This window comes from Vulpes vulpes, chromosome 2 (assembly GCF_048418805.1).
Source record: "Vulpes vulpes isolate BD-2025 chromosome 2, VulVul3, whole genome shotgun sequence".
Taxonomy (NCBI): Eukaryota; Metazoa; Chordata; class Mammalia; order Carnivora; family Canidae; genus Vulpes; species Vulpes vulpes.
In genome coordinates this window covers 52,729,341-52,744,776 of record NC_132781.1, presented here as the reverse complement: position 1 = coordinate 52,744,776, position 15,436 = coordinate 52,729,341, and the positions used below count along the sequence as shown (strand labels likewise).

General features: G+C 53.3%; 1 protein-coding gene across 2 annotated transcripts; it reads right to left on the bottom strand.

Moving 5' to 3' along the window:
• Positions 1-332: 332 nt before the first annotated feature.
• FAM78A (family with sequence similarity 78 member A) lies at positions 333-15,343 on the bottom strand. Of its 2 annotated transcripts, none has more exons than XM_026009535.2 (2): positions 15,021-15,343; positions 333-3,533 (listed from the first exon to the last, which is right to left on the bottom strand). In XM_026009535.2, the coding sequence occupies exons 1-2, from the start codon at positions 15,341-15,343 to the stop codon at positions 3,005-3,007; spliced, it is 852 nt and encodes a 283-aa protein (XP_025865320.1). In that variant the 3' UTR covers positions 333-3,004. The 2 variants fall into 2 exon arrangements, with proteins under 2 accessions (XP_025865320.1, XP_072604435.1); XM_072748334.1 differs by lacking the exon at positions 15,021-15,343 and adding an exon at positions 4,262-5,377.
• Between the last annotated feature and the right edge of the window lie 93 nt (positions 15,344-15,436).

Here is a 15,436-nt window from a genome sequence, read left to right as displayed (position 1 = left end):
ACTGTCCTGGCAGCCGTTTTTCCGTGTGAGGACGGGTTTGCGAGTCCCATCTGAACACTAACTCCCCCTCGTCACATGGGTTTCTACGGTTTGACAAAAAGCCAAGCTGCCCCCATGTCCTGCCTCCACCTCAAGCCTGCTGTCGTTCCTCCACACGGGGCACCAGCCAGGGGCACTCTGGGCTGGACTTGAGGTCCCAGGGCTACAGGCAGCAGAGGATGCATGAACAAAGTGACCTGCCTCCAAACACCCTCACTCCCATGGCCAGAACCCCAGGCCATCAACCCCGAAATGAACCACCACTTTAGAAACATCCAGATCCTAGCCAGGCCTACTTTAAAATTACATTTTATTTCTCTTTGTGAAGATTTGTTGTTTCTTTTTTTAAAAAATTTAATTTTACATATTCTTCAAGAGTCTTGTGCCTCCTGGTAAGTGCATTGGTTTGTTTTCACAGTACTCTCCATGACCACGGATAGTCCTTATTGCTGGAGGAGTGTGTCCACACCAGGGGAGAGGGACACCAGGGGGATTGGGGACCCAGGTGAGAAGCCCAGGGTCTGTGCTCCTGACAGGGAGGAGGCCCAGGGACCAGACCCAGGCTAAGGCCAGTGTCCCGGGCCAGACCTGTGGCCTCTCCAGGGCCTTTCCAGCCCTGTCTCCAGAAGGGCCAGGAGGGTCAGAGAGAAAGGGGTGCAGGAGGGGCGGGATGAGTCAAGGAGCAAGGTGAGCTGGGGCCCAGGCATGCAGTAGGCCGGGGGAGGCAGCCAGAGTAGCTTTGCCCCCTCCTAGTGGGCACAGCACTGGTCCCTGACAAGAGGGCTTGCTCACACTCAGCAGGTACGTGTTTGGGGGACTCTGCCCACAACAGCTCAGGACCACTCATTACTGTCTTCTCCTGCTCCCACCCCTAGGGCGGTAAGAACCCCTTAGTGATGACCCTGTCCAGAACCTGAACTCCAGCCTCTGACCCCTCACCCAGGGCCCTTCCTCCTTTTTTTAGTGCAAGAAAGACCTGAGTGCAGAGAAGGGCCGCTCCATTAGGAGGCCAGGTCCTGACCACAGCAGCAGGACGCCGGCAGCCTAGCCCCTCCCAGGCCCTTCCCTGGGAGGTAGAGCTGGGACCCATCATCCCCCCTCACTTGAGGCTATGGCCTCTCTGGGTGACGGGGTCTCCGTACACACCAAGGGGAACGGGCAGTTTCCAGGGGAAAATCTTGGGCCTGACAAAGGGGTTCCCCATGCAGCACACTGGCAACACAGACATGTTTCTGGTCTGGTTGTTCCAAAATAGCTGTGGACCTGCTATCAGGAGCAGGGCTAGATGGGACGTTAAGCACCCCTTGACTAAGTTACAATGCCACGTGGATAAAGGAGCAGATCAAGGTGACCCACGTCCTCCCACGTTGTCACTGGGACTCCTACAAGTGGCTCATCTGCAGCAGAAATGAATTATTTTTCTTTTCTGATGATTTTCTGTACTTGGGTATTATTAGTTCAAATGCAGGGCTGGGTAAAGTAGCTGTGGGGTTCAGCAGGTTTGAGGAAGGGGGCTTCCGTGGGGTGACCCCCATCTGCAAGCAGGCATCAAGGCAGACATTACTAAGAAAGCTTAGTGTCGCTCAGGACCATCCTAGGGCTCTGCAGGGCCCTGGAACCGAGGGATAGTGGCCCTCTGGACAAGCCACACTGTCGACCAGCCTCTGGAACGGCCCCAATGCCTGTCAACTATGTCCGCATGTAACCCCCGCGAACCCCCTGGTCTGCTTCACAGTGGGGCACCTGTGATGGCCTTTCTGGCCTCTCCCCACACCCAGGACCGCCTATCCTGGGTGCCCCCCTGGGCAGCTTCCCCCCACCTCCAACACTGGTGCCCAGAACCTGTCTGCAGCTTCTCCCAGAGTACCTGGGAGGGGCATCCCCTGAGAAGGAGCCAGTAGGAAAGTTGCCTGCCTTCCTTACCTTCAGACTAAATCTGGCTCAAGGTGGCTGGCCCTCCAGGCATTTGGGGCCAGTGTGGACAGAAAAGGAAAAGCTATAAAACACTTAGATGTGCCGACGGACGCATCCGTGGCTGGGTGCTGAGGACTGAGATGGCGAGAACCACTGAGGCTCAACCTTCCCTCTCTCCTCCCAGATTTACCCCAGGCAAGTTAAGGCTGACAGAAGAGAGACCAGAGAAGCAGCCCCAGCAGATCTACCCCAACAGAGCGCACAGGTACCTCTGCAGGTATGGTGGGGTGGGGGGTTCCCACCAGAGCCTGAGAGAAGGGGCTCTGCAGATGGTCAGTCTCAGTTTCAGCAGAAATAAAGAACAAGTAGCTGGTTTTAGGTCTAAATCTGTCCCCCTGCCCCTCTGCCAGGACACCTGGGAGCAGGGCACAGGTGCCTCTCTGCTCCCTGGCCCTGCCCCCTCCTTCACCTGTAGCCGAAAATAAACAGTCTGGTAGAAAAGAGATCCTGCTTTCTTTGTCTGTTTTGGGCTTTTTTCCTTTAAATTTAGCTTAAGGCAAAAGTTTGGCAAAGCGAGTCTAGGTAAGGCCGCGTGACAGAGGACGAGGGGAGCTGCCATGGGGGGCCGCCACTCACAAATCAGCAGCAGGTGCCGGTCAGTGTCACAACCAGCTCCACCTCCTCCCGCCCCTGAACCTCTTAAAGAGGTGGTTTTAAAAAAAAAAAAAGAGAGAGAGAGAGAGAGAGAAGAACTGAAAAAGCAGTTGTTTCAGGGAGTCTTGCAAAGTGAATGATAGAAACTGCCAGGAAAGGAGACTCAAGGTGAAGGGGGGATGTGGGGTTGGGTGTCCCGGCTGGGCCTCCCCCTCCCCGAAAGGAAGCAGGTGCCAAGAGGGCTGGGGAAGGCCATCCCGGGCCATTTGCACAGTGAGATCCGCCCGCTCGAGAAGGTAGAGTGGTTGTATTTTGCTGAATGACTAAAGAGTCCGTGTGGGTGTTGTTGGAGCAGTGTTATTATTTGAGTCTATGGCCTAGCAGGGCACCCTGGCTGTTACCGGTGCTTGGGCGGGATCACCACCAGTGGCTGCCCGTACTTGGGCCGCCACATGAGGACCTGAGCATCGTTGGCATTGGGCTTGACCAGGGCGCTGGGTGGTATCGGCTCGTTCTTGCTTAGGATTTTGGGCTGGTCCTGGGCGATGGGCTCCCGCAGCCTGGCACGCTGGCCCAGGGGGCGGTTGGGGTTCACCTCGATGCTGAGCTGCATGCGCCAGTGCAGCGTCTGTAAAATGATCATGTCATTGGTTGAGGTGTTGGTGGCCACCAGCCACGTGGTGAAGCTCTGGTCCCGGTAGATGTTGGTCAGTTTGGCCACGTTGCTCTCACTGACGGGCACGGCCCATGTGACGCTGGGATAGAAGTTGTCGTTCATGCTGATGATGAACTTGGAGTCTCTCTTGGTGGGGCCTACAATGGTGCATGTCTCTGTGGTGTTGCCGTACCAGGGGTAGTTCACCCCATCCGAGTCACTAATGGCCTCGATCTTGCCCTCCTGGAGGTCTGGGAGCTCCCAGCTGGACCTGAGGACAGGAAAGCCAGTTTACTCAGTCAGCCACCCACAAGGCTACGTCCCGGGGGGCCAGACGAGAAACAGACATCCACTGTCACGTCTGGGCTCCCCCAGACACAGCCCCCATCAAAGCCACATCCTGTTCTCCTGCATCATCTCATATCAGTCATTACTACTAGTCCTATAATAATAGCTCCTAGACAGAAGAGGACGCCAGCCTGTCGAATAGCTCTGAGGACACTCACTCCCGTGTGGCCAAGGGGACAGCACCATCTGGGGAGCCCACCCCTCGGACACTCATCAACAATCACGTCCATCCCGCCAGACAGACACAGCAAAGCCAGGGGTGAGGGTGGCTTTTTCCCAGGTAGTGGGGCCCAGGACCCAGGCAGCTTGGCTTCGTCCAGCACTGCTTCCACCTGAGCACCTATAATACCAAAGCTCAGGACATTTTCCACCCAGAATCCTGCACAACCCAGTAAGCCAGCAGTGCTCTTCAGGATATACTACTTCACAAAACACACTCCTGTTCACAGCAGCATTATTCACGAGGGCCAAAAGGTGGAAGAAACCCAAATGTCCATTGACAGGAGAATGAATAAACAAAACGGGGTCTAGCCACACAACGGAATATTATTCAGCCCTAGAAAAGAAGGAAATTTGTGATGTACTGTGACATGTCTAAAGCCCAAGGACATCATGCTGAGTAAAATAAATCAGACACAAAAGGATAAATACCATATGATTCCACATATATGAGCTCCTTAGGGTGGTCAAATCATAGAAACAAAATGCAGAACAGTGGTTGCTGGGCGGGGGAGGAAGGGGTCCACATTTCACAGTGCAGAGTTCCAGATGGAGATGGAAAACTTCTGGAAACAGACACACAATGATGTGCGTGTACTTAATGCCACCAAACTAAAAAATAGTTAAGATGGCCATTTTCGTCAGGTGTATCACATTACCATAAAAAGATGCACCCCTCTACCCAAATGCGTCATTTAATATGAGCAAATAGCAAATCTGGGGCCCCTCTGTGAGGGATGAATAGGAATGCGATGTTGTTCATTTTCCTGCTTATTTCCTTTCTGTTTTGTGTTTATTTCATTGAAAAAGTCACAAATTAGGGTAACACCTGCCTACTAGGCCACCTCCTGCCCGGGGCCCTGAGCTCATCAAAGTCCAAGGGAACTGGGGCAGCAGCTCAGACGACCTCCCATGTCTGAAGTCCCCACCAGCCACCAAGGGCCCCCAGGCCACAGCAGCCATGAGCGGGTGACCTGGCTCCCCTCTCAGGTAGGGGCCATGAGCCAGAGAAGGAGATTAGGGCCCCTGTCCTGGATTTCTTAGAAGTCCATGCCTTTGGCCCACTTGTACCTAGATGCCCAGAAGGCACCCCCTCTGTCCTCTCACAGTGGCTGTAATCACTTGCAAAAGGGTTTGTTTTTTTTTTTAAGGCAGAAAGTAGGACATCTGCATGGCCCAGTCCGTTAGCCTCTGACTCTTGCCCTCAGCTTAGGTCACTGAGTTCAAGCCCTCAAATAATAATAATTAATAATTATAATAATAATAAGGCAAAGAGTAAAGTTACAAAAGGAGTTTTGCTCTTCCATGGCCCCCTTTCACTGCCCAAGAGCTGGCTTGTTTTGAGGGGGTGGGAATCAGCACCACAAGGTGCTCTCTCCCAGCCTCAGGTTTGCTTCCCTCCCCCAAGCCCCAAGTGCCCGAGCCTTGGCTTGGTCACAGCCAGGTGATGGTCCTTGTGAGCTGGCAGACAAGCCATGTCTCACGTGGGTATTACTCAGAACCAGGTCCCCAGGCATCTGTCCTCAAATCATCACAGGCCAACATGGGCTGTCTCCGCTCCCAGGAGTCCCAGTCCCACCCACCACCCCACCACACCCCTGGCAAGGTCGGGGAGCTCAGGTAAGAGCACAGCTCCTGGGGGACACAGCCCAGCCTGGATCTAGTCCTGATCCAGCGACAAGCTGTAAGTCACAAATCTCCGATCCTCTGTTTTCTTATCAGTTAACTGTTGATAATCCTACCCACCTTGCAAGGTTTTTGTGATGATTAAATGCATCAGTATAAATGGCAATACATGGAAGCTTCCAGAAACCATCTGAGGGAGGCATTTAGAGGGGTGCCAGCCCTGACTGACCTGAAGCTTCTTTGGCCTCAGTTACAGTTTTTGGACAATACATGCATGGAAGGGAATGGATTCCATATAGTTATTGCGTCCTCTAGGAATGACATCGGACTTCAAGGCAGACCCTCCATCCTTTGCTCCACGGCACAAAGGGGCGAGCAGGGACCCCGGCCGTGCACACACTGAACCTTCTCCTTTTTGCACAGCAGAGATACTCTAGGTAGGCTTTGTTACACAGAGGCCACTGAAAGGTGTGAGCAAGTGTCCCAGGACTGCGCCTACACACAAGTGCTCAGCCAGTGGATCGACTAGGGGTAGAGGCATTTTGTAAGTGCAGATGCACCTATTTCTGCCCACAGTTCACAGACTTTGATCCCATCTGCCCCCAGCAGCCTTCTCTCCAGATCCCAGGGTGGCTTATGTCCACCTTCGCACAGGTGAGGAGAAAACACTGGTCTCCCTTGCATCTACTACCCCCTTAATCTGTTCACTGGCTTTTGCTGTCTTCCGGGCATGACCAGCTAAAGAACTTGGGGGATTCAGTGCAAAGCAAAAACTCAAGATCACCTGTTCAAAAATTAAGAATTTCCATGCGGCAACAGCAGAGCACTGAACTATGTTAGGGGCCCTTCGGAGTCCGGGCCCAGGACAACCACACAGTCTGCACATGCAGGAAACTGACCTGCTACCGTGGGCTGCGTTGTCACACTGCTGCCCTCGTCCTCATAAATGTGTGACTCAAAGGACAGCAGGCAGGCCAGGCTTGAAGCTGGACTTCAGAATGCTCTGGGATCTGCTCACATCACATCAGCCTCCCTCATACCTGTTCCTGCAGCAGTCCCCATCCATCATCCACTCACCAAACATTTGCAGAGCACCCATCATCACTGTTTGCAGAGCAAACCGGAGGTCCCTGCACCCTCCAGGCACCTGGCACCATCCTTGATGCTTCCTCTCACCTCTGGATGCCCCATTTCTCCTTGCCTTCACCCTGGCCAGGACCTCCTCCCAGGTCTCCCAGCCTCTACCCCTGCCTCCTGCAACATTCCCCAAAAGCCTGAGTGATCTTTTAAAAACACCAATCTGGGCATCCCTGGTGGCTCAGCGGTTTAGCGTTGCCTTCAGCCCAGGACGTGATCCTGGAGACCCGGGATCGAGTCCCACATCGGGCTCCCTGCATGGAGCCTGCTTCTCCCTCTGTCTGTGTCTCTGCCTCTCTCTCTCTGTCTCTCCTGAATAAATAAATAAAATCTTAAAAAAAATAATAAAAACACCAATCTGTTTTACCATCCCTGCCTCCAATCCTGTTAAACCTACCATAGCTCCTCGTGGCCCTTAAAGTTGATGCAGTCAAACCCCAGGACCCCTTGTGCTGCGTGTGCACGTGCATATACACACACACACACACATACATGCCCTCCCCAGGCTCCAGGCCCACCAGTACTCTCAGTTCCTCTAATGGGTCATGCCTCTCCTGTCACGGGGCCTTCTGCCAGGAGCAGTGCCCCTCCTCCTCCTGTGCCAGCCAGTGATACTCATGGCTCAGCCCTGGAGCCCCCCTGGGAAGCCCACCCTGACCCTACCCCCAAGGCCAAGTGGCCCCACATTGGATGCCACTCAGTCCTCGTCCTGCTGCTTCCTGGAATAGGCACAGGACTGATTAAATAATCATGTGATTGTTTGTTGATGATTTCAAGAGGGCAGGGGCCAGGCTTCCAGGATTTGCTCTGGTGCCTGGCCTGGAGTCAGTGACTGTGAGCAGCCTGCCCAGTCTCTCCTTCTGAGCCTGGGCCCCATAAGGGGGTCTCCTTACTGAGTTTAGAGTGACTCAAGCTGCTCGTGTTTGTGCACTGTCTCACCTAGAGCAGCTGCCACTCAAATAGCCACTACCAGCACGGGGTCACCCCTGCAGAGATACCTGGTGACAGTGGTCATGTTCCCTAAGCACGTCAGATATGCTAGGCATCCCGGGCATATACATCCGTCCATACAGTGCTTCTCCTCAAACACCCTGGGGCCAAGACCAGAGAACACATTTTATAGAAGAGGCTTGCAGACAGTAGAGGCCTAACTCAAGGTGACACAACCACAAGGCCACCAGGCCACAACCTGCAGCTGCAGTGAGTTCTTCCCCAGCAGCTCCCACAGACCCTCACTCAACACACACATGCATACACACATATGCACACATACACACATGGACACACACACACATCCACACACGAATTTATGCATACACACACAAGCTCTGAGTGGCCCAACTGACCGAGAATGTGAGTCTGAAGGGGTTATAGAAGGGCCTTCCCTGGGGGCGCCTCAGTGGCTCAGTCAGTTAAGCATCAGTCTCTTGTTTCAGCTCAGGTCATGATCTCAGGGTCCTGGGATTGATCGGAGTCAGGCTCCACACTCAGTGGGGAGTCTGCTTGGGATTCTCTCTCCAATCTTTAAAAAAAAAAAAAAAAGGTCTTCCCTGGAGACTGAGGAGGGATGGAGGCTGGGCTGTGCTGAGGGGCAACCATGAGGGCTGGGGAGCACTACTCTGTGGCTCCAGGCCCAGCTCCCTGCCAGGACTGGCCCAAGGCAGAGGCCCCTTGGTGGTAGGTGAAGGAACCCAAGGATGCCCAGGGCAGTGCCTTGGAGGGCAGGTGGGACCTGTACCTCTGTGATGTTGGGAGACAGCAGCATACCTCTCCCATAGGCTCCATGAAGAGCCCTGCCCATGCCAGGCAGAGGTGAGCCAGTCCTGGGCGCTCTTCCCGGAATGGATGGCCCCTCGCACCCCCAGGGTTCCCCACCTCTCCCAGGGCTCTGACTGCATTTTGAGTCCTGAACCCCAGAGCCAGACTGGCCCAGCCCATCAGGCCTCAGAGCAGAGTTTCCAAACTTTACCTCTCTGTTCATATTGGTCCTGTCTACATATCTCCTGTATTATTAGTCACTTAACTTTTTTCTTTAAAATCAATCATTTTTTAAAAACTACATTTAGGGGATCCCTGGGTGGCGCCGCGGTTTGGCGCCTGCCTTTGGCCCAGGGCGCGATCCTGGAGATCCGGGATCGAGTCCCACGTCAGGCTCCCGGTGCATGGAGCCTGCTTCTCCCTCTGCCTGTGTCTCTGCCTCTCTCTCTCACTGTGCTCCTATCATACATAAATAAAAATTAAAAAAAAAAAAAAAAAAAAAAAAACTACATTTAGTTTTTTCCTAAGAAACACATTGAAATAATGTGTTGGGTATGCTAGATATATTTTTTTCTCTAATATAATTAGAATAAATATGTTGCTTTAAATTCAAATTATACTTAAGCTTAACTGAGTTCACTTAAATATTATTTCATATCCCACAATGGTGCCCATTGGATGCTCTGAGAAATTCATTCACAGACAAGGATGTGAGGCTTGAGGGCAAGAGGGCTGCCTGCACCAAGGCTATTCTGCCCATACTAGCCTCAGGGCCCCAGATGGGTCACATGGGCACTTAGGGCTTATCTCTGCACCCCCCCACACACACACCAGTTTTACAGATTTCACAGTTTTGTACAATTTGCAAAAAGTGTAAATTCTGTAAAAGTTTGCAACTGGGAACCCAATTTCCCGACTTCTGCCCCATGTGGCTGCCCACTGGGCTGGCCCCTTCCCACCAGGCACCTGCTCTTTGAAGAAGGGTCTGGAGGTGTCCCCCCTCCCTGCCTGCTCCCAGGGTTCTCCCCAAACTCCAATCCTTCTGGGGCATGGCCTCCCTCTTTGTCCAGGCCATAGACCCCGGCCCCCAGAAAGGACCAACGTGCCTGTATAACTTGAGGTTTTAATTATAAAACCTGTGCTTTACTTTTTATTTTTTTATTTTTTATTTTTTTACATTTTATTTATTTATTTGAGAGAGACAGAGAGAGCAAGCATGAGTTGGGTGGAGGGACAGCAGAGGGAGAGGGAGAAGCAGACTCCCCACTGAGCAGGAAGCTGAATGCAGAGCTTGATCCCAGGACACCAGGATCATGACCTGAGTCAAAGGCAGACACTCAACCAACTAAGTCACTTGGGTGCCCCAAAAGCTGTGCTTTTCTTTAAAAAAAAAAAAAAAAAGATGTAGAGAAGAGTATAAAGTGAGAAGCAAAAGCCGTATCTTCTATGCCTTCCCCCACCTCGCTGAGGTTACTCACCACATTACACGTTGGTAAACATCCTTCTAGACCTTTCTCTGCACAGACACACAGTACATGTTCCCACTCACGGGGTTCTCTTTTTAACAAAAATGGGTTTCTACCCCACATATTTTACAACTTCTGTAAAGAAAGAAAATGCAACACTACAATCATGTTCCCCCATGGCAGCAGCTCTGTCTCTGCCTCATCCTTCGCAGTGGTCTCCCCATCTTCTGCACTGTACACAGACTGTAAGTCCCTGACCCCCAGGTGGGCACTTGAGTGGTGCCTGGCTCTCTGCAATTACAAACAGTGCTGGAGTTTTCAACCTCATACTTATATCCTTATGCCCTGGCTCTTCTGTTGTGCATTAGGCAAATTTTTTTTTTTTTTTTTTTGGGTCAGGAAATTTTTTTTAAACGCCTACTGTATGTCAGGCACAGGGCCAGGTGCTCCAAGTCTCTGTAAGACAAAATCTACAAGCAGAACAGCACTGAAGGGCATGTATGTTTGAAATTGTCAGAGATCCAGCCAAACTCATCACCTTCCAGAAGCTGCCTATGTTGCATCCCTGCAAACGGCGCATGAGGCTGTCCACTTCCCCCTTCCCTGACATAGGGCATGAATGATCAGGTTCATTTTTACCCAGATCTGATCAGCAAACAACAGAGGATCTCAGGATTTAATTTGTTATTTCCCTGATTACTATGGCTGTCAGGTCCCCCCTGGCACATCTCCGGGAGCAGCCAGCTTTTGTTTTCAGCACTCGGAAGGTGAGGGTTGGAGCTATCGCTTGGCCAGGGCTGGTCCATGGGGAGCTCTCTCTGGGCTAGGCCATCCCCCCCACTTCCTCCTACCCTAAAGCCTGGAAACAAGGACTTCCCTCTCCTATGCACACCGCCCTTGCCTCCGCCAGGGCCCAGCAGTAGGGGGAGGCCGCCTTCCGGTCCCAGAGAGGAAGCTTCATCCTCGATTGTTCTATGCGGGCCCGCGGCTGCAGGAAGAGGCCACGTGGTCCCCTGCTGGAGCAGAGCAAGACCCCTTGGGCAAGTGGTCTCAGCCCTCAGAGGTTGTTTCCTTGTTATAAAAAGAGGACCCCATGAGGTCCTGGGGAGACAAGAGAGGAAGGGGAGCCAAGGCAGCTGTGTACAGCACCCAGCTCCACTATATCCACCCCACCGCCTGAGGCTCCTTCCCACCAGCCTCCCAAACGGAGCAGGTGTCAGCACATGTTCTGGCTGGGCAGACCCTTCCTTGCAGGTCTCATCACTCACGGCTCTCACACCGTAGGCGGGTCTGCGAAACCCAACCCAGAAGAGAGCTCAGCTCTACTACAGCAATCTTTCTGCTGACTCCGCCAGACATCGCAGGATTAATAATGCACTAGTAGTAGCTCTGCCATTGACAGGCCCATGGATGGAATGGAGTACATGGAATGCACCAGGCACTGTGCTGAGCTCTTACCACACAGCATCTCATTGATTCCTCGCAACAACCCAGGGAGGAAAGGACCATTCTCCCCACCTCCTAGATGGGAATAGAGAGGCTCAGGAGGGTTAAGAGACCAGCCCCAATTTCGCAGCATTAGTGCGGGGTCCACTAGGATCCACACCCTGCCAGACCAGGGTGTGGGGAGGTGGCACCGTCCACCCACAGTGCCCCTCTCTGGAGCTGTCCTCCCCCCTTCACCCCCAACTAGCCCTGGCCTTGGCCTCAGCCATGCGCCAGCCTCCCTGGGGGCTCCAGAGGAGGGCAAGCTAGGGACAATGTGAAGCGTCTCCCACACAGGCTAGAAATTGTGACTTGTCACTTAGAAGGCTGTGCCAGCTGACAGGTGGCGGTTGAGGAATCGTGGAAGATGGGGTTGTGGAGGCAGGTGTCTCCAACAGTTTGGAGGGGAGGTGGCTTTTAAAGTAATGTGGGTTGGACGAACACCATATAGAATCCTGTGAAGCTGGCACGGAGAGACTCGCCATTTTATAGCTCTCGTCTGTAGGAGTCAGGGTATTACTGAGGTGGTGTGCATGATTGTTCCGCTTCAAATAGTTCAAACCCAGGATGTCATTCTAAAAAGTTCTCCTAGATTAGAGATTAATTTTAAGCAGGGATAACGTGCAGGGGGTATTATGGGCTTTGGTTAAGTATTTGGAATTAATATTTTGAATACAAGCCCATTTGTAAAGGACAGAAGCCCTCACCTTCACCTTTGCCACCTGGCTGCCCTCTCTCCGGGACCACTAAGGCCCGGGGCGTGGGTTTCATTTTAATTATTCCGATTGTGAGGGTCTAGTCTAGTGGTTCTCAGTCAGGGGTGACTCTGTACCCCTCCGGGGGACACAGGCAATGTCCGGGGACAGTTTGGCCATCCCAGCAGGGGTGGAGTGCTCCTGGCATAAGGTGGGCAGAGTCTGCAGTGCGCAGGATGGGGGCAGCTGTGGCCCGCCTGTGGTCTCTGCTCCATCCCACCTGACCACCCCTCTCTTTCTGTCATATCTCGGGGCTTATAAATATGAAAAAGCAGAGTTTGGGGTTGGGAAGCACCTAAAATGCTTCCATTTACACTCAAGAAGGGGCAGACATCGGGCTTTCTCTAAAGGAACCCTTCTCATTTCCAGAGAGTGCTGGTTGGATGCTGAGCTCTGCCCACAGATCAGAGGAGCCACATTCTCTGGTAATTCCACTTTTTAATACGATTCCACCGATTAGTACTAAGTCGAGCCGCTTCCAACTCAGTGTCTCAACCACAGGGTGATCACCCAGAGCTGTCCTCTCACGGGGAGCTCTTTCCTTATCCCCCCTGACAGCTGACACATGGCACAAAGTGAGAAGCCAGGGCCCCAGAGCCAGCGTGGTTGGTTCTTCTGCCCCTGGGCCTGAGCCCGGGAGGGATAGGTGCACATGGCCCCTGCCAGGGAGCCTTAGTCTCTGCCCTCTCTCAGGGGCTAGTCCTGCCCAGGCTGGGAGTTCGGGCCCAAGAAGGACGGGTTAGGGAACACAGGCCGCCCCTCCACCAATGCACTGCCATGCTGTAAGAGGTGCCCCAGGGAGGGGCAAGGAAACATAAGGGAAGCCAAAGGAGAGCAAAGACAACGGCCTTCAACTTCCGAAAACTCAAATCATCCATGACTTGGACTATTTTTAAACGTTTAAAAGTGGGCGCTGTGTCAAAGAGGGAGACCCGGGCTCCAAAGAAACTTCAGGACCAGGAAAGGTTTGCACCTGTCTGGGTTCTGCAGTCTCAGCTGGGGTTCTGAAGGCCTTGCAGACTTGAAGGCTCACCCCTGGGGTTAAAAGAATGATGGTCACGGTAACAACAACATTTAAGATGACAACCCTGGGCTTGGCGCAGCGCCGACCACCCGTCAAATGTCACCTCTCCTAATTCTCACAATAAGGGGGGTGGGCGGGGGGGAGGGGGAGGACTGTAACTGGCCCTGTTTGCAGACAAGGAAACCAAGGGCCAGAGTGACTAAGGTCACACCCTGGAAAGTGGCAGAGCCTGGACTCCTGCCCAGGTCTGCTTGACTGCAGTTAGGTGTGCACCAGGCACCTCTAACCAGGAACCAAGGGCTGGCACAGAAAGGAAAAGTCATCTCAGGTCTCCAGCCTCAGGCCCGGCCTGCTCCTCACCACTGCTCCTCGCCACTGCACACTGTGTCTGTCTCAACCTCCACCCCCCGCTGCCCCCCCCCAACTCTCCCCACTTCCTTCCTCCCGGCCGTTCACTCACTCGCTCACTTGTTATCTTTCCGAAAGACCCTCTGCCTTCCCCCCACTTCTAGGGAAGAAGATGAGCTTCACCTAAAAGCCCTAGAAAAAACCTTTGTGTGTTGTCAGTTGTCCCAGATCCTCTACAAAGTCCAAGAAAGCTTCCAGCTTAAGTAAGGCTTCCTAAGAAAGTCCACACTGAATAACTAAGAGTCAGGTTTCCCTTCTTACAATGGAAAGTCAGCCCCCGCCTGGGTTCCCAGCCACTTTTGAGAATTAAAAGGCTTTGGGTATAGACATCAGGTTGACAGAGGGACATGCCCCCCCCCATGCACCAGTGTGGGGTGATCTTGGTTACACCCTCATTCTATACTTTACCACCTCCTTCTTGTTTCCCTCAGAGGTGCCCCAGGAGTCATTAAGTGGAGAACCGACAAGATCTGGCATCCTGCCACCCTCCATCCCCTTTTCACCCCCTCTAATTTCGGGGGTCACCCAGAATGTTCTGAAATCAGTGAAAGGGTCCAACTCCCAGGGAATCCCCTGCTCCACTCCTCACTTGGAAGAACTGGGAAGCAGTGTGCAGGCCATGCACCCCGAGAGGCCAGCTGCAGGGGGAGTGTCCACAGCCAGGCCCAGACACAGGTGGGGGGCTCCCCTCAGGGCCTGCCTAGCTCTCTCAGAGACTTGTGCTCCAAAAGAGCTATTTTCACCGTCCTATCTTAGGGTGGCTATGAAAGCTAAGTTGCTTTCCTTTCTGTCTATACCGGGAATGACCACCTCTGGGGCCAGAGAACACGCCAGGAAAGAAGACTCAGGCCTCCTGTGTCTTGCACCGTGACATGCATTGTCCTGGGAACATTCTGGAGACCAGGCTGGAGAGAAGAGGCCATAGGGTCCTCTCAGCCTTCTGGACACTGACACTGGATGTCTACATAGAAGGGCCTCCTGCCTTGGGGAGAGAAAAACGCTACTCCGTGAAGCAAACTAGATTTCTAAAACTAGCCACCCTCTCAAATGAAACAGCATACACTGTAGAAATAGCAAAGCGTGCCCCCAGGTCCCGATGTGCCTATGAAAACACTCCAGAGACCAGATCAAACCCAGCACAGAGCACTGTACGAATAACCCCCATTCTCATTCTGAGTGTCCGCCACGGCTGCCTCCCTGGGAGGCCTGAGCCTGGGGTCCAAGCCTCAGCCTCTCGAATGGCCCCAGGACAGCATGCTTGTTTGCCAAAGAGACACCTGGTGGAATGCACCTCTGCTTTCTCAGCATCTTACAGGGAAGGACACGGGAACCCCCAGGGCCGGTGACCCCAGTCTGAATCAACAGGCAAACCCTTGAGGAGATCACCTGGGCAAGGAGGACTCAGAGGCCACTTCCATATCTGCCTAAAGCCTCCCTCCGGCCCCTCTCCAGCCCCCTAGCCCCCACACCCCAGGCCTCCAAAGTCCCCACCCCGAGCAGCCCCCTAAAACTTGCACCTGGGCCATACTCACATGCCCTGCTCCCCATACTGGTTGTAGAACTCCATGTGGCTGCACGCCTGAATCCAGCCGACAATCCAGGTCTCTTTCTTAGGGATGGGTGGCATGACCACCTGGGCCGAGGCACGGAAGTGGGGCGTCCGATAGCGCAGCACCACGCTGGAGGACTCATCGATGCTGGTGGGGATGGGGTCGATAGAGGCTTTCACATCAATCACCGTGATACCTTCCCGGAAGACTCTGGCTTTGCCCCCGATGCTCTGAATACAGCCCATGGCACACAGTACAGCTCTGATCTCCAGGGAAGGCCAGCAGTCCCAGAGGAAACTGGGCATTGAAAGGATGGAGGCTGCCAGACCCAGCGCAGACGGGACTGCTCTCCAATCTCAAATCTCAAGACCGATATCCATAGGATAGAAAATTCACTG